Source organism: Oncorhynchus tshawytscha, linkage group LG14 (assembly GCF_018296145.1).
Source record: "Oncorhynchus tshawytscha isolate Ot180627B linkage group LG14, Otsh_v2.0, whole genome shotgun sequence".
NCBI classification, from domain to species: domain Eukaryota; kingdom Metazoa; phylum Chordata; class Actinopteri; order Salmoniformes; family Salmonidae; genus Oncorhynchus; species Oncorhynchus tshawytscha.
In genome coordinates, this window is record NC_056442.1 from 17,232,306 (window position 1) to 17,251,764 (window position 19,459).

Sequence of the window (19,459 nt, forward strand, 5' to 3'; positions counted from 1 at the left end):
GTATCACAACCCATAGTGCAGCGCACAATTGGCCCAGCGTCGTCCGGTTTAGGGGTAGGCCGTCATTTGTAAATAAGAATTTGTTCTTAACTGACTTGCCTCGTTAAATAAAAACTAAAAACTAGGCAAGTCAGTTAATAAGAACAAATTCTTATTTACAATGACGGCCTAACCTGGACGACGCTGGGCCCCAATGGGACTCCCAATCACAGCCGGTTGTGATGCAGACTGAAATCTAACCAGGGTCTGTAGTGACGCCTCTAGCACTGAGATGCAGTGCCTTAGGCCGCTGCGCCACTTGGGAGCCCAGGTACCAGCATCTTACTTATGACTCACTGACAGCTTTGTTTGAATACTTTGCAGGACATGTCTCCCCTAGGCTAGGCCTCCTCTAGACAACTAGTGATGCTAGTTGTTATAATTAAAAACAATTCATATACTTATATTCCCAATTTGTCTCTTTGTGTGTCTGCATGCCTGTGTGTCCGTGCATACATTTATGCGTGTGTGTGCGCGTGCTAAGCAGAGCCATGTGCTCTGGCCTGTCAGGAGAACCACTGTCACCCCCTTCTCCACCCTCCCCAGAACAGCCGCCATGCAAATTGTGGACTAATGGAATCTCCCAGGCAGGCAGCACTTGTCTTATACCCGTGTACAGCGAGGGGGAAATGTGGTTTCACTTATCCATCTAATATTTTAATTGTTAAAAAAAAGGACGGCAAAATGAAAAAATAGATTGGGATCATGTGCTTCTTGACTGAAATCCGGACACTTTGAAAAGAAATGAAACACTTTCTCAACGAGCTTGAGTTTTGGAGAGTGTGTTTCTTTCTTTCTTTTCCTTCATTCTGTCCGTCCGGCTTGGGGCATCCCGTGATAGAGCTCCTGGCCAAGTCGGAGACACGTGGAGGAATGTATCACCTGTCACGTGTCCACCCTTCCTCCCTGTGATTTGTTGGAGGAGTGCATTGGAGTACCTCAGTGCTTCTGTGCAGGACCAGTATATTGCTCAGGCAGTCAAAGCTTCGTCAGTGAATAGTGTGTGCGTGCGCTCGCATGTGTGTGTTGATTTAAGGGACCTGATGCGGCCCTCTTTGAAGTGAGCCCCATGCTTATTGGGCTATCAACAATCGGCTGCAGTGTGTCGTACGGCCTGATGAAAACCCATCAGTTAGAGAGCCGTCTTGTAAGAAGCCCCAGATTGATCAGTAATAAAATGTAATATCTGTCGGCATCTGTTTTTTTTTTTTGGCTTCAGACACTTTCATGATCCGCAGCGACAGATGTCACAGAGAAGTTTTCTCTGAACGTATTATTATTATTATTATAATATTTTTTGAGACACCGTGTTCTCAACATCACCTCTGAATTTATTTATGGGGGGAAAAATGTACTCTCTCTTTCTTTTGTTTCACTCTGTCGGAGTAAAACGAATCGTTTGGTGGTTTTACGAGGCAATATTTCAGATGCACTTATTTGTTTAATTATGTGTGGTTTCCCCCTCCGAGGTGGAATGCGTGTCTGCTTTGTGTCGCTCATTCTTTCCCCCCCCTTTTACTGTGAGCCCACATGTTTCGTCTCAGCGTTTATGATATTTCTTATACTACAGTTGTGAGGTTCTTGAAATCACTTAAGCACACAGCATAACCGTCCACATTTAAACAATAAAACACTATTATGGTAAGGGCCTCAGATCTTCCACCACTTCATAAATACACATAAATAAAAAGGACGGATGCGAAAAAACTCCCCATCATCTTGCCTCTAAGAGCACACCTGCTAATTAAGAACATGTTGTGTCTGAAGCGTGGCTGTCTGAGTAGTCTCCCTCTCCAGTTCCGGATGACTATGTGATCACGCTCTCCGTAGCCGATGTGAGTAAGACATTTAAACAGGTCAACATTCACAAGGCCAGATGGATTACCAGGACGTGTACTCCGAGCATGCGCTGACTAACTGGCATGTGTCTTCACTGACATTTTCAGTAATTTTCAGAGTCTGTAATCAACATGTTACAAGCAGACCACCATAGTCCCTGTGCCCAAGAACACTAAGGTAACTTGGCTAAATGAGTACCGACCCGTAGCACTCATGTCTGTAGCCATGACTTTCTTTGGTCATGGCTCACATCAACACCATTATCCCAGAAACCGTAGACCCACTCCAATTTGCATACCGCCCCAACAGATCCACAGATGATGCAATCTCTTGCACTCAACACTGCCCTTTCCCACCTGGACAAAAGGAACACCTAATGTGAGAATGCTATTCATTGACGACAGCTCAGCGTTCAACACCATAGTGCCCTCAAAGCTCATCACTAAGCTAAGGACCCTGGGACTAAACACCTCCCTCTGCAACTGGATCCTGGTCTTCCTGTCGGGCCACCCCCGGGTGGTAAAGGTAGGGAACAACACATCCGCCATGCTGTTCCTCAACATGGGGGCCCATCAGGGGTGCGTGCTCAGTCCCCTCCTGTACTCCCTGTTCGCTCATGACTGCATGGCCAGGCACGACAACAATGACACAGCCTATAGGGAGGAGGTCAGAGACCTGACTGTGTGGTGCCAGGACAACAACCTATATCCCTCAACGTGATCAAGACAGAGGAGATGATTGTGCACTACAGTAAATGGAGGACCGAGCACGCCCCCATTCTCAATGACCGGGCTGTGTGATATAATGTCTGATCTCGCAAACGATGTAAAGTATGTATAGATAGATGTATTCTAGATCCAAGCGTGCTGATTTTTTAATCCGAGTGTATCCTGCTATTAGCACACTTGTTGAATTATGCAACAGAACGTGACCACATCGCCAACAAGCTATCATAGTCCAAACACACCAAGACAGTCGTGAAGAGGGCACAACAAAACCTATTCCCCCTCAGGAGACTGAAAAGATTTGGCATGCGTCCTCAGATCCTCAAAAGGTTTTCCAGCTGCACCATCAAAAGCATGGTTGCATCACTGCCTGGTATGGCAAATGCTCGGCCTCCGGCCTCCCCAAGGCACAGAGGATAGTGCGTACGGCCCAGTACATCACTGGGGCCAAGCTTCCTGCCATTCAGGACCTCTATACCAGGCGGTGTCAGAGGAAGGCCCTAAAAATTGTCAGAATCCAGGCACCCTACTCCAATCAAATAATTTTATTTGTCACATGCAGATGTTAATGCGAGTGTAGCTAAAGGCTTGTGCTTCTCGTTCCGACAGTGCAGTAATATCTAACAAGTAATCGAACAATTCCCCAACAACTACCTAATACACACAAATCTAAAGGGGTGAATGAGAATATGTACTTGTAAGTATATGGATGAGCGATGGCTGAACGGCATAGGCAAGGTGCAGTAGATGGTATAAAATACAGTATATACATGTGATATGAGTAATGTAAGATATGTGAACATTATTAATGTGGCACTATTTAAAGTGGCATTGTTTAATAAAGTGACTAGTGTTCCATTTATTAGTGTCCAGTGATTGGGTCTCAATGTAGGTAGCAGCCTCTCTGAGTTAGTAATTGCTGTTTAGCAGTCTGATGGCCTTGAGGTAGATGTTTTTCAATCTCTCTGTCCCAGCTTTGATGTACTTGTACTGACCTCGCCTTCTGGATGATAGCGGGGTGAACAGGCAGTGGCTCGGGCGGTTGTTGTCCTTGATGATCTTTTTGACCTTTCTGTGACATCGGGTGGTGTAGGTGTCATGGAGGGCAGGTAGTTTACCCCCGGTGATGCTTTGTACAGACCGCACCACCCTCTGGAGAACTTTGCGGTTGAGGGCGGTGCGGTTGCCGTTCCAGGCTGTGATACAGCCCGACAGGATGCTCTCGATTGTGCATCTGTACAAGTTTGTCAGGATTTTGGGGGACAAGCCAACTTTCTTCAGCGCTGTCTGTGTGGGTGGACCATTTCAGTTTGTCTGTGATGTGTATGCCCAGGAACTTAAAACTTTCCACCTTCTCCACTACTGTCCCTTCGATGTGGATAGTTATAGACTGTTCTCTCTGCTACCGCATGGCATGCGGTACCCGGAGCGCAAGGTCTAGGTCCAAAAGGCTTCTTAAACAGCTTCTACCCCCAAGCCATAAGACCCCTTAACAGCTAGTCAAAGGGCTACCCAGACCCCTCTTTTACACTGCTGCTACTCTCTGTTTATTGTCTATGCATAGCCACTTTAACTCTGCGTACATGTACATATTACCTCAATTACCTCGGCTAGCCGGTGCCGACGCACATTGACTCTGTACCGGTACAGCGTATATAGCCTCGCTATTGTCATTTTACTGCTGCTGTTTAATTATTTGTTACTTTTTTTTGTTTTTTGTTTACTTATCTATTTTTTACTTAACACTTATTCTTCTTAACTTCTCAAAGCATTGTTGGTTGAGGGCTTGTAAGTAAGCATTTCACTGTAAGGTCTAGATAGACCTGTTGTATTTTATTTGGCATGTGACAAATAAAATGTGATGTTGATTAGATTTTTGTTGAATTGTTAAATACACACAGAAATACACACTGAAATATCTGTGTCCTACAATTCCTCTGTCTGCTGCAACCAAGATAAAAGGAAGCAACATGAAAAATTGAAAAAGGAATACTGGAGTTTGTACCCCCCCCCAAAAAATTGATTTTTTTTGTTGTTGTTGAGTAAACCCAAATATAAGAAAATAAATGAGTTGTTGAATGACTGGCTCTGGCGAAATTTGTTGAGTTAGTGAGTTAGCACCTCGTCTTGGGGTTTGACCTCCACTTGACCCTGTGTTTGGGTTCAGTGACTGAACAGTCGCTCCATCATGCCTTTCACTCCAGCTGCTGAAGGGCGTCATGATGTGCTGCGATGCCAGGGGTCACCAGACAGGTCAGTTTAGAATTGTGGTGTCGTCGGTGAGTGACCGTGGGCACATGGTGCCAGCAGGGCTAGCTTGGAAGTCAACCGCGCCAAAGAGAGATGACGATTTCATAAAATGTTGTTTCTCTCGTAGACAGTAACTTTTTTTCTATTTTATTGTAATTTTTTTGACCAGTTAGCCATGTGAGTTCATGTAGATCTGAGAAGCCTTTTGAAGGCCTTTAAACTTGGCTAAATGACTTGACCTATGGGCTGTGCGGGTGGGCTTAAATGGGTGCCGATTTCTTTCTCGGTCCAGCAGACTGTTGGACAGTTGCCAGCTGTGAGCTAATTTAAAGTAGACTGATGATTGTGGCAGATATTTACCGTCCCCTTTCATGGTTTTGAGGGGAAGGAGAAAGATAAACTTTATGGGGAATCTTTCATGGTTGCTCTTTGCTGTGTTAATTGTGCTAGCAAATCAGCTACTTTACATTGCTTGTAATTTGATGTGCTTTCCTTTTTATTTTGTGTGTGTGTGTGTGAGAGAGAGAGAGTACAGATAATATGGCTGCTTGGAAGAGGGAAACAGCTTGGGAAATGATTTCAACAGCTATCGTAATTAGGAGAATATCATAAATTAAACTTGTGTCTGGCACAGCGTTTGAAGAGCACTGAAAAGTAATAAATGCTGGATGGTTAACATATTTGCATTGCGTTCGGCGGACAGCGCTGGGGAGGACCAGCTGTTTTGGATGTCTTTTGGCAGCAGGAAATGCAGCTATTGCTCATTCAAGGTGCTTTGCATTCGAGCCGTATCACGAATATCACTTTTAGATTAAGTGGGAAACTGCTGCTGCGTGCTCTTGCGTGTGTGCATGTGCGTGCGTGTGTGTTCTCTCTCTGGAAGAACTCTGCGGGGGTAAATGCTTTAATGAAGTTCCTGAAATAAGTATTTTTGTCTTTTGAATATATATTTTCCCTTCAGATGTGGTTTTTATATCTTGCATATTTGGAGGTTTGGTTGAAGAACCAGTACTTGTATGATGTGGGAAGAGTCCTAGTCGGGACATGGGGCCAAAACAACTTACGTGTGACTTTTGACTTTCTCCTGAATTGTGTATTGATATTAAAGGACAAACATTTGAGTTGCCTGCACAGATCCTAAGTTAGGATTTGGTATAGTGGTCTCCCTGGTCTCTCTCAGGTCCAGTCATAGTACAGCAGCCCCAACAGAATTCACTTATCGAAGCAGATTGAAGACACGACAATTGCCAGTGGAATTGGAGACTTCTCTTTCACATAGGCATAGCCAATTTAATGAAAGATCGAGCAGACTGGCAAAGGAAATCTCATCTAAAGTCAAGATAAAGGCTAACCATCACTTTGGTCCTGTGTTGCTCAGGTGTTAAGAGCTTGGTGCTTGCAACTCCAGGGTTGTTGGTTTGACACCCACAGAGATCACATATACAACAAATATATGCGCTAACTGTAGTAGAAGTCACTTTGGATAAAGGTGCATGCTAAACGGCATACGTTAAGTATTCCCACCACTTGACTTTTTCCACATTTTGTTACAGCCTTATTCTCAAATGTATTAAATCGTTTTCCCCCCTCATTAATCTACACACAATACCCCATAATGACAAAGCACAAACAGGTTTTAGATTTTTTTTGCAAATGTTTTAAAAAGAAAAACATAATATTCAGATCCTTTACTCAGTACTTTGTTGAAGCACCTTTTGGCAGCGATTACAGCATTGAGTCTTCTTGGGTATGACACTACAAGTTCGGCACACCTGTATTTGGGGAGTTTCTCCCATTCTTCTCTGCAGATCCTCTCAAGCTCTGTCAGGTTGGATGGGGTGTCGCTGCACAGCTATTTTCATGTCTCCAGAGGTTCAAGTCCAGTCTCTGGCTGGGCCACTCATGGACATTCAGAGACTTGTCCCGAGGGCCATGGTTTCATCAGACCAGAGACATGTTTCTCATGGTCTGAGAGTCCTTTAGGTGCCTTTTGGCAAACTCCAAGCGGGCTGTAATGCACCTTTTGCCCTGGCCACTCTACCATAAAGGCTTGATTGGTGGAGCGCTGCAGAGATGGTTGTCCTTCTGGAAGTTTCTCCCATCTCCACAGAGGAACTCTGGAGCTCTGTCAGAGTGACCATTGGGTTCTTGGTCACCTCCCTGACCAAGGCCCTTCTCCCCCGATTGCTCAGTTTGATTGGGCGGCCAGCTCCAGGAATGGTCTTCGTAGTTCCAAACTTCTTCTTCGGCTTGGTTTTTCCTCAGACATGCACTGTCCAATGTGGTACATTACATAGACAGGTGTCTGCCATTCCACATCATGTCCAATCAATTGAATTTACCACAGGTGGCCTCCAAAGAATTTGTAGGAATATCTCAAGGAAAGTCAATGGAAACAGGATGCACTTGAGCTCAATTTCGAGTCTCATAGCAAAGGGTCAGAATACTTAAGTAAATAAGATATTTTATTTTATTTTATACATTTGCAAACCTTTCTAAACCTGTTTTCGTTTTTGTCATTATGGGGTATTGTGTGTAGATTGAGGAACATCCATTTTAGAAAAAGGCTGTAACAAAATGTGGAAAAAGGTCTGAATACTTTCCATTTCATTTACCTACATAGCACTGTGGATCTAGCATTTATGCCTACGCTTGACTACTGTACATAGGGAGTATGGATTGTTAGTAGGGGTAGTTGTTGTAGTCCCCTGGGAGTAGCGGTCCACAGTCCCCAACTGGAAGACTATAGAGAGGATGGATGGATGAGAGAGAATTCCAGGCTGTTGTCGCTGCTGGGATGGGGATGGAGAGGGGGAGGCAGGGGGCCATGGAGGAGGGGGCATGAATAATGATTTGACCAGGGTCGGATTCCAGTCGAGACTTTAGCCTGTTTTCCAGCACTAGTGGTATCATGTGGCTGCCATTAATGTCCAATTTTCAATGAAAAACATGTTTAGCCTCCGAAATATAATACAGACAGATAACGCGGGGCGACGACACCACTATCCAGGCTACACACCCCCGACGATATAATTACCCAAATGGGTTGTGGTTAGGGATCATATCCAGGGTGAGCGCGGGGGGTCACCCAGCGATAAGCTCCCCAACCTTGCTCCAACACACTGGTAATTACTTTATTGATAATTCACTGAGAAAATTGCTCTAGCCAATAGCGGCAGCCCGATTTAATGGATTGGCTAGGCGAATAGGAGGGGGGAGAAAACAGCAAGGCCCTTTTTAATAGAAATGAGATGTTTAGGCCATAGGGGAACCATTTTCTCCTGAGATAATAACCCAAATAACATGTAAAATAGGCAGGGCCTTGGCATGGGGTAGGGGTTGATGCTGTTTATCTGTGTCTCTTGCATTAACACATTTATCCCTGGCCTTAAACGAGCTAATCATTCTCCAAGGGGAAGGGCTTGGTAATGAAATTGACATTTAACAGCATAGCCTCACTCTATTAACTACAGTAAATGTAATTTGGTACAGAGCCCAGAAGTGTGTGCCCCCCCCCCTCCTGTTCAGAAAAGCAACCACAGATTTTGTGTTTATTGCATCTGCTTGCCACAAGTTGCTTGGCTGCTAAAATGAGACTGCACTTGTGCGTGTCCAATAGCTACATATGGAGAAACACAAGCACACACACAGACCAACACAGAAAATGAACAGTGTCCAATTCCTCTTCTCACATACGTCATCGTACCACACGCCCAGTTTCACACACCAAAGTCTGTGGGTTGGCCTGAGGATCTTCCAGACGGGAGGCAGATTCGAGTAATAAAGCTATCCATATTCCCCCAGGACATTAATGCTGGGTGGTTTGCCAGTTCTCTGGTGATATAACCACCTTGCACAGAACTCTCCGATGTATTGTATTCATGTAGCTCTAATTCTGAGAAGGCTTTGCAAACCACAGGGGATTCTCTCCCTCTTGCACGTGTGCAGTATTGTTACTTAGAATATCGATATTATTTACTTGCCTGACGACTCATACTGAATTCTTCTGCTGCTGTATGTTTGCTACATACTTCAGTCTGAGACTGACTTCATTGAAGTAATTTGTGGTGATGTCAAAATGATGGGTGTTATGCAAAACAATGTCATCGGTGATTGGATCATTTCTAACCAATCAGAGTGTCAAAGCCAATGACAACTTTTTCTAAATGCTGCTTTATCCACGTGTGTTCTGGCTCTGGCCAAACCAATTGGTTTCTGGGACCAATCAGAACAGTTAAAATGTGTTTGCATTCTAGAAATTGTCGACGAGTGTACTCCGATCCAGACTCATTGCGGAGAAGAAGCTAACGTCTGTGGGCATAGCGTTTGCCCGGATAAAGGAGTTTGGGTAGCCAGGCAAATGATTTACCACCATTACTAGTGTTGACAGTGCAGCACATGAATACATCCTTCATAAAATAATAGTTTTATGAGATTAAAATATAATATTTATTTTATGAAGGATGTATTCATGTGCTACTTATTAAGACCTGTGTCCTTGCAAATGGCCATGTCATTGTGCAAGCACAGTATTAGGCAGATATTTTGAATGTCATTTGTGTTGTATTAAGAGCTAGTTGTATTTATTTTTTACAGTATTCCATGTATCATCTACTCATCATTGACACCCAGCTTTGTTCAACACTAGAACACATTGTAGAATTCTCCAGGGTCCATTGTGTATGTATAAAGCATCTCAGAGTAGGAGTGCTGATCCAGGATCAGTTTAGCATTTTAGATCATAATTAATTAGATTATATTAAAGGGGGGGCCTGTTTTCAACAGTTGTCCAGACTTTTGTGACAGAACTATTATTAGTTTTATGTCAAAAGAGGGGAGGAAGCAATAATGATTCTCAGACAGCAGGTTTGACCATTATTATAGATAAATCAATACAATGATAAATGATAGAATATAACACCTTAGCTTCCTCCTTTTCTTTTTTTATATTGTCATAGTCAGACACACACACACACACACACATACACACACCCATCAGCCTCCAACTGACAGCGCATTGAAAATGACCTATCTGAATCAATAGAGGTGTGAATGCGTAAAAAACAGACACACTGTAGTCCCTCCACTCCACGGAGGTGTGTGTGAGAGGCGGTGACAGGCAGCGGTGGCTCTGAAGGCCGGCCCAGCCAGCCTAGCCTGTCTCTATAAGTAGCCCACTAAATCTCATACTAGTCCCTGTGTGTGTGTGTGTGTGTTCAGGGATCCATCCCACTGACTGTCAGGATCAATAAGGCTGCCATGGCCGCCATCTAAAGCCCTCCCTAATTGCCCCCATCTCCAGCCAGTCGCCCATCTCCAAACGTCTGTTTCTAATCAACGCCGACTCGGGTTTCCCAATAGGCTGCTGCCCTAACCAGAAGCTGTAAATTAACTGCCGGCAACTAGTTCCTACTTCTCTCTTCTCTCTCTCCTTGTTCTCTCTCTCTCTCCTTGTTCTCTCTCTCTCTCCTTGTTCTCTCTCTCTCTCCTTGTTCTCTCTCTCTCTCCTTGTTCTCTCTCTCTCCTCTCCTTGTTCTCTCTCTCTCTCTCTCTCCTTGTTCTCTCTCTCTCTCTCCTTGTTCTCTCTCTCTCTCTCCTTGTTCTCTCTCTCTCTCCTTGTTCTCTCTCTCTCTCCTTGTTCTCTCTCTCTCTCCTTGTTCTCTCTCTCTCTCCTTGTTCTCTCTCTCTCTCCTTGTTCTCTCTCTCTCCTTGTTCTCTCTCTCTCCTTGTTCTCTCTCTCTTCCTTGCTCTGTCTCTCTCCTTGTTCTCTCTCTCTCTCCTTAAAGCTCTGTCTCTCTCCTTAAAGCTCTCTCTCTCTCTTAAAGCTCTGTCTCTCTCGTTAAAGCTCTGTCTCTCTCGTTAAAGCTCTGTCTCTCTCGTTAAAGCTCTGTCTCTCTCGTTAAAGCTCTGTCTCTCTCGTTAAAGCTCTGTCTCTCTCGTTAAAGCTCTGTCTCTCTCGTTAAAGCTCTGTCTCTCTCGTTAAAGCTCTGTCTCTCTCGTTAAAGCTCTGTCTCTCTCGTTAAAGCTCTGTCTCTCTCGTTAAAGCTCTGTCTCTCTCGTTAAAGCTCTGTCTCTCTCGTTAAAGCTCTGTCTCTCTCGTTAAAGCTCTGTCTCTCTCGTTAAAGCTCTGTCTCTCTCGTTAAAGCTCTGTCTCTCTCGTTAAAGCTCTGTCTCGTTCTCTCTCGTTAAAGCTCTTTCTCGTTCTCTCTCGTTAAAGCTCTTTCTCGTTCTCTCTCGTTAAAGCTCTTTCTCGTTCTCACTCGTTCGCTCTGTCTCTCTCGTTCGCTCTGTCTCTCTCGTTCGCTCTCTCTCTCGTTCGCTCTGTCTCTCTCGTTCGCGCTCACACTCTCACACACACACACACACACACACACACACACACACACACACACACACACACAAGTTACAGAGGGCCTACAGTACATGAAGCCATCTCTAACAGTCTGACTCAAGGCTTTGGGAGTCATCACATACGGGAGATGGATTACCCTGCTTGGGGTGATTTTGGTTGCATGTCAGAATCAGGCTGGATAGTGGCTGCGCCAATGCTAACTACGGTAGCCTTGAAGTTAAGCCAGTAACTGAAAGGTTGCTGGTTCGAATATCGAAATCACAACATAATGTACTTTACAGTGAAACAATCAAATGAAGAAATTAAAACGTTTTTTTTAATCGCTATTTTTGCGATTCTGTTTGTGTGTTATGTCGTCATCTCCAGGTCTCGTGAGCGGCGGCGGTCTCGCAGCAGGAGCAGTGGCCGGTCCAGCCGCAAGAAGAGCCGCAGCCACAGCCGAGACCACAGCAGGCGGAAGGGGCGCGACAAAGACAAAGAGAAGGACAGGGACAATGGCAGGGACCGAGACAAGGACAGAGCCAAGGACAAAGACAAGAGACCTGACAAACAAGGGTGAGTGAAAAGTTCCTTTGTGAGTCCATGGCATACTCACTCTGACATTGCACCCCCCCCCCCAGGTATGTTATGCGAGTATCCAGCAGGGTCACCTCGGCTGGGCCTCATCCATCCATCACTCCTTCGCTCTTTCTCCTGGTATCTTCTCATTCGGAATATATTACATTCTCTGTGTTAATGTTGCATCCTTAAGTATACCTGCGTCACCTGAACATAGTTGATCTCTTTATCTCTCTACTGTTGATCTACCTAGGCCCAGGTGCAATATGTTAACACACACACACACAACACACGCACACACACACACACAGGCATCCCAGGTGCAATATGTGCCAGCCGGCCATGGACCTAACTCACTCAGGGGGCCTTACTTTCCACCAGAATAGCACCTTGATTCACCCATATCCCGCCCCCAAGCGCTGTGTCCTAATGTGATTGGAGGGCGGGGTAATGTGATTGCTGGGGAGTCGTTGTCTCTCATATTGAGTGTCACGTGTCTCAGACTCGTCAGTTAGGCGTCTAGAGCACAGAGGGTCGCAAGGACAGAGAGGACTGTGGAGGGGCAACCCTGTCCAAATATAACATATTCATATGCCCCATTTAGGCTATCTAGACCGTGACCACATATCAAGGCATGCTTTCGGGGGCCTCATTTATAACCGTTGTGCAACTTTCTAACCAAATATCTGCATCTGCCATTTCTGAAAATAACCAGAATAACCATAATCCATTTATAACACCCGTTATACACTGCTCAAAAAAATAAAGGGAACACTTAAACAACACAATGTAACTCCAAGTCAATCACACTTCTGTGAAATCAAACTGTCCACTTAGGAAGCAACACTGATTGACAATAAATTTCATATGCTGTTGTGCAAATGGAATAGACAACAGGTGGAAATTATAGGCAATTATCAAGACACCCCCAATATAGGAGTGGTTCTGCAGGTGGGGACCACAGGCCACTTCTCAGTTCCTATGCTTCCTGGCTGATGTTTTGGTCACTTTTGAATGCTGGCGGTGCTTTCACTCTAGTGGTAGCATGAGACGGAGTCTACAACCCACACAAGTGGCTCAGATAGTGCAGCTCATCCAGGATGGCACATCAATGCGAGCTGTGGCAAGAAGGTTTGCTGTGTCTGTCAGCGTTGTGTCCAGAGCATGGAGGCGCTACCAGGAGACAGGCCAGTTCATCAGGAGACGTGGAGGAGGCCGTAGGAGGGCAACAACCCAGCAGCAGGACCGCTACCTCTTCCTTTGTGCGAGGAGCAGCAGGAGGAGCACTGCCAGAGCCCTGCAAAATGACCTCCAGCAGGCCACAAATGTGCATGTGTCTGCTCAAACGGTCAGAAACAGACTCCATGAGGGTGGTATGAGGGCCCGACGTCCACAGGTGGGGATTGTGCTTACAGCCCAACACCGTGCAGGACGTTTGGCATTTGCCAGAGAACACCAAGATTGGCAAATTCGCCACAGGCGCCCTGTGCTCTTCACAGATGAAAGCAGGTTCACACTGAGCACGTGACAGAGTCTGGAGGCGCCGTGGAGAATGTTCTGCTGACTGCAACATCCTCCAGCATGACCGGTTTGGCGGTGGGTCAGTCATGGGGTGGGGTAGCATTTCTTTGGGGGGGGACGCACAGCCCTCCATGTGCTCGCCAGAGGTAGCCTGCCTGCCATTAGGTACCGAGATGAGATCCTCAGACCCCTTGTGAGACCATATGCTGGTGCGGTTGGCCCTGGGTTCCTCCTAATGCAAGACAATGCTAGACCTCATGTGGCTGAAGTCTGTCAGCAGTTAGTCCAGGTCTTGGAGGAGATCCCTCAGGAGACCATCCACCACCTCATCAGGAGCATGCCCAGGCGTTGAAGGGAGGTCATACAGGCACGTGGAGGCCACACACACTAGTGAGCCACATTTTGACTTGTTTTAAGGACATTACATCAAAGTTGGATCAGCCTGTAGTGTGGTTTTCCACTTTAATTTTGAGTGTGACTCCAAATCCAGACCTCCATGGGTTGATAAATAGTGGAGACTAAATACTTTGGACTATTTATTCTTAATGTTAGGGAATATTGTGAGTTAATTGAGAAATGTGCAACAGTACCAATATTTTTGGCCACGACTCTACGTATTATTTTCAGAATGCAGATATTAAGTGTGAAATTTACGTAGCGGTTATAAATGGTGCCAATGGGGTGTATAGGTCTCAAGTAGAGGTTGACCTATTATGATTTTTCAACGCCGATACCGATTTATTGGAGGACCAAAAAAGGTTGATACTGATTTAATCGGACAATTTTTATTTATTTATTTGTAATAATGACAACTACAACAATACTGAATGAACACTTATTTTAACTTAATATTATACATCAATAAAATTAAATTTAGCCTCAAATAAATAATGAAATATGTTCAATTTGGTTTAAATAATGCAAAAACAAAGTGTTGGAGAAGTAAAAGTGCAAAATGTGCCATTTAAAAAAAGCTAACGTTTCAGTTCCTTGCTCAGAACATGAGAAAATATGAAAGTTGGTGGTTCCTTTTAACATGAGACTTCAATATTCCAAGGTAAGAGGTTTTAGATTGTAGTTAATATAGTATTTATAGGACTATTTCTCTCTATACCATTTGTATTTCATATACCTTTGACTATTAGATGTTCTTATAGGCACTATAGTATTGCCAGTGTAACAGTATAGCTTCCGTCCCTCTCCTCGCCCCTACCTGGGCTCGAAACAGGAACACATCGACAACAGCCACCCTCGAAGCAGCGTTACCCATCGCTCCACAAAAGCTGTGGCCCTTGCAGAGCAAGGGGAATAACTACTCCAAGTCTCAAGAGCGAGTGACGTTTGAAACGCTATTAGCGTGCACCCCGCTAACTAGCTAGCCATTTCACATTGGTTACCTCAGCCATTAGGCTGATAGGCTTGAAGTCGTAAACAGCGCTGTGCTGCTGGCAAAACGCACTTCAGTGCTGTTTGAATGCATGCTTACGAGCCTGCTGCTGCCTACCATCGCTCAGTCAGACTGCTCTAACAAATATCAAATCATAGACTTAATTATAACATAACACACAGAAATACGAGCAGTTAGTCATTAACCTGTTAAGCCTCCCCCCTACTTTTTCGGAAATTCTGTTAAAAATCGCGCAACATTTTGGCGTCCTGCTACTCAGGCCAGGAATATAGTATATGCATATGATTAGTATGTGTGGATAGAAAACACTCAGACGTTTCCAAAACTGTTTAAATCACGGCTGTGACTATAACAGAACGTCTGTTTCATCGAAAAGCGCAGGAAAATCTGATCACTGGAGATGGAAAAAAATATCCATGCGCCACTTCAACCCATTGTTAAAGGTGAACCGTATTAAATGAGGCCGAGCTTGCAGTACCTACAGCTTCCACAGGATGTATAGAGTCTTCTCATTTGATTCTGATTTGATTCTTGGTAGATCCGACCAAAGGGAACCGATTCCCTCCGACCACCAACCTGAGGCATTGTCTCTGTGTTTTTCCGGACATTTTTTCCACACGACCAACTATCGAATTTACATCGCCTCCTGATGATTTTTATAGCTTATTAACGTGTAGTAATACCTAAAGTTGCATTAGAAAGGTATTTCGAAGTGTTTTGTGAAAGTTTATCGTCGACTTTTTAACTTTTAAAAAATGACGTTACGTTATGAAACGCTATTTTTTCCGTTTATCACACAGTCTTCATAGATCGATATCTAGGCTATATATGGACCGATTTAATCCAAAAAAGACCCAGTATTGATTAGGACATCAAGGTGTGCCAAGAAAGAAGATGGTCAAAGGTAATGAATGTTTTATATTTTATTGTGCGGTTTGTGTAGCGCCGACTATGCTAATTCTTTTGTTTACATCCCCTACGGGTCTTTTGGGGTGTTGCATGCTATCAGATAATAGCTTCTCATGCTTTCGCCGAAAAGCATTTTAAAAATCTGACTCGGTGGCTAGATTCACAACGACTGTAGCTTTATTTCAATACCAAGCATGTGTATTTTAATGAACGTTTGCATTTTAACTAATACTATTAGCGTGTAGCGTAGCGCATTTGCATTTCCAGAGCTCTAGGTGGGACGTCTGCGTCTCAAGTAGGATCATTAATATGGTCGAATCCGGAAATTATCATTTCGAAAACAAAACGTTTATTTCAGTGAAATACGAAACCGTTCGGTATTTTATCTAACGGGTGGCATCCCTAAGTCTAAATATTCTTGTTACATTGCACAACCTTCAATGTTATGTCATAATTACAGTAAAAGTACAATTCTGGCAAATTAGTTCGCAATGAGCCAGGCTGCCCAAACTGTTGCATATACCCTGACTCTGCGTGCAATGAACGCAAGAGAAGTGACACAATTTCACCTGGTTAATATTGCCTGCTAACCTGGATTTCTTTTAGCTAAATATGCAGGTTTAAAAATATATACTTCTGTGTATTGATTTTAAGAAAGGCATTTGTGTTTATGGTTAGGTACAGTCATGCAACGATTGTGCTTTTTTCGCAAATGCGCTTTGTTAAATCATCCCCCAGCTTTGCTTCGCTTATATGCAACGCAGGACACGCTAGATAAACTAGTAATCATCATCAACCATGTATAGTTAACTAGTGATTACGATTGATTGTTTTTTATAAGATAAGTTTAATGCTAGCTAGCAACTTACCTTGGCTTCTACTGCATTCGCGTAACAGGCAGGCTCCTCATGGAGTGCAATGAGAGGCGGGTGGTTAGAGTGTTGGACTAGTTAACTGTAAGTTTGCAAGAATGGATCCCCCGAGCTGACAAGGTGAAAATCTGTCGAAAATGTGAAAATCTGTCGTTCTGCCGCTGGACAAGGCAGTTATCCCACCGTTCCTAGGCCGTCATTGAAAATAAGAATGTGTTCTTAACTGACTTGCCTAGTTAAATAAAGGTATACATTTAAAAAATGGCATTATCGGCGCCCAAAAATACCGATTTCCGATTGTTATGAAAACTTGAAATCGGCCCTAATTAATCGGCCATTTCGATTAATCGGTTAATCGATTAATCTAGTCTCAAAAGATAAAATTGATCCTAAATCAGATATTGGCACCAGATGTTGACTTTGGGCTAAATGGCTTGACATTAGGTGCATTGGTGCTGTTTGAAGGGCTGGGAATTGCCAAGGGCATCATGATACGATATTGTCATGATACTTAGGTGCCGATACAATATGTGTTGCGATTCTCATGAATCGCTTATATACTGCGATTTTATAGAATTTTGATGTTCCAAACATATTGTTCACATATTGTTCACTTTGTCTGCTTGGAGAGAAACGGAGTATGAGACAATGAGTTTTGATCAGTCAGGGAAATAAAAGTGCTGAAACATGTTGGCTTACTATTTAAATAGATGATGGAAAACAAGTTAGACAACAATTTAGACAAGTGTGTCTGGGTACGCGTTGTATAATATTTATGAAATATTTTTTATCTGGACACTGTTTACCTGGAACGTTTCCTAATTGTAGGCAACTACTTTTACGCTTTTAGTCTTAATCTTTACTACACTACTCACTGTTTAGCACATGACCTCACATGTGAGTCCTTAAAGAGATGGGTGGGGCTAAGGCTTAAGAGGGTGTGAACAATGCTGAATGGGTGTAGACAAAAGAGCTTTCCAGTAGGTGTACCAAAACATTCAAACTAGGCCTAGCTATGAGTAAGAGAGATGTGGCCCTTAAACATTTGCTCTCCACTCATCAGTTCAACATCTATCAGCTCATTAGTGCTGGTAATACACACAGAGCCAGCAGCGTGTGTGTGTGTTTGGCCTATGTTTCAGTACAGAGCCCTGCCCTCCAGCCATGGATGGTGTTGTTGTGATTGTGTCTGTGAGTGGATCGGTCTGGGGAACCTTTGGCAGTCTGTGTGTGTGTTTGTTAGTTGGGCTGTTTTGCAGGACTCTAGGCTGTGTCTGGGTAGGCCAGGGAGAGAGAAACTTCAAACGTGGCGCTGAGGGTTTGATTGAAGGAAATCAATGCGTAACTGTAAGTGTGGCGGGGTTGAGGGGGGCACTAAAGCACTGGGGCCGGCAGCGATCTGGACGCAGTGGAGGGGAGAGGAGGGAGAAAGGGGGAGGTGTGGGGGGTACATCCCGTTCCTCCAGGTGGGCGTGGTGGCTCTCCATTGAGGCTCCCGAGAGGGGGAGGGGCGAGGAGGTTTGGAAGTGAACTCCGCCTGCAGATGGGCATAGCGGTAGACTGGTCAGGAACACACACATACGCACGCACTCACACACACATCAAGGAGGGGGGTATCCCTCCAGACTCATACACAGAGGAGCGAACGTTGTTCTGTTGACGATGCTGCCCTGTGGCAATACTGCTGCTGTAACTGTAATTTAGCTGCTCCCCCCCCACACACACAAATAATGAGGCAAGACTCCTCAAAACACACCCGTAGCTTCACAAACCCACCTCCTCTCACATTAAAACTCAAAACTGCTAAACAGACAGAAAAGAAAAAGTGCTTTGTAGTTCCAACCTAACAGCCCAGTTCTCTGTCTGTTTGTGTGGAGAGCCATGCCCAGACCCATGCCTGAACACGTTAGCCATGCAACACATCGCAAACGGCTAACTAACTAGCAGGCTGACTGGTTTACACAGGATAAGTGCACAAGAGAGAGAGTGCCCGTAATGTTTGATGCCACAGGATAAATGTTTCTAAATGTGTGCATGTATTTACTCAATACCAACAATTCCAAATAGTATCAAATTTAGTTTTCTACAACTTTTAGTGAAATTCTTCCTGCTTTAGGAGTTGATCCTAAGGAGCCTTTTGGCAAACTCCAAGTGGGCTTTCAATGTGGCTTTTACTGAGGAATGGCTTCCGCCTGGCCACCACCATAAAGGCCTGATTGGTGGAGTGCTGCAGAGATGGTTGTCCTTCTGGAAGGTTCTTCCCTTCTCCCCCGCTTGCACAGTTTGACTGGGCGGCGAGCTCTAGGAAATGTCTTGGTGGTTACAAACTTCTTCAATTTAAGAATGATTGAGGCCGCTGTGTTCTCGGGGACCTTCAATGCTGCAGACATTTTTTGGGACCCTTCCCCAGATCTGCGCCTGTGACAATCCTGTCTCGGTGCTCTACGGACAATTCCTTTGATCTCATGGCTTGGTTTTTGCTCTGACATGCACTGTCCAATGTGGTACATTATATAGACAGGTGTCTGCCTTTCCAAATCATGTCCAATCAATTGAGCTAACTACAGGTGGCCTCCAATGAAGTTGTAGAAATATCTCAAGGATGATCAAGGGAAACAGGATGCACCTGAGCTCAATTTCGAGTCTCTTCGAGTCTGAATACTTATGTAAATAAGGTATCTCTCTTTTAATTTGTAATAAATTTGCACACAAAAAAACAAAACTGTTTTCGCTTTGTTATGGGGTATTGTGTGTAAATTACATTTTTTTGGTTTTTAATCCATTTTCGAATAAGGCTGTAACGTAACAATTTGTGGAATTATTCAAGGGGTCTGAATACTTTCTGACGGCACTGTATATGGTTAAGCAAATACAGTTCATACCTATACACTGTTACATTATGTTTTTGGCCTTATCGTCATCTACAGTCACATGGTCCTCACAAATGCAAATGTTTGTCTCCCTTAAAATGAAAAAGTAGTCACTC

At 44.3% G+C, this 19,459-nt stretch overlaps 1 protein-coding gene across 1 annotated transcript in view; it reads left to right on the forward strand.

Moving 5' to 3' along the window:
* Positions 1–19,459, forward strand: part of rsrc1 (arginine/serine-rich coiled-coil 1) — a 233,330-nt gene that overhangs the window by 11,958 nt on the left and 201,913 nt on the right. Inside the window, exon 4 of the mRNA XM_024444418.2 lies at positions 11,572–11,760. Coding sequence (XP_024300186.2) covers positions 11,572–11,760 — 189 coding nt within the window. The remainder of the gene's footprint in view (positions 1–11,571; positions 11,761–19,459) is intronic.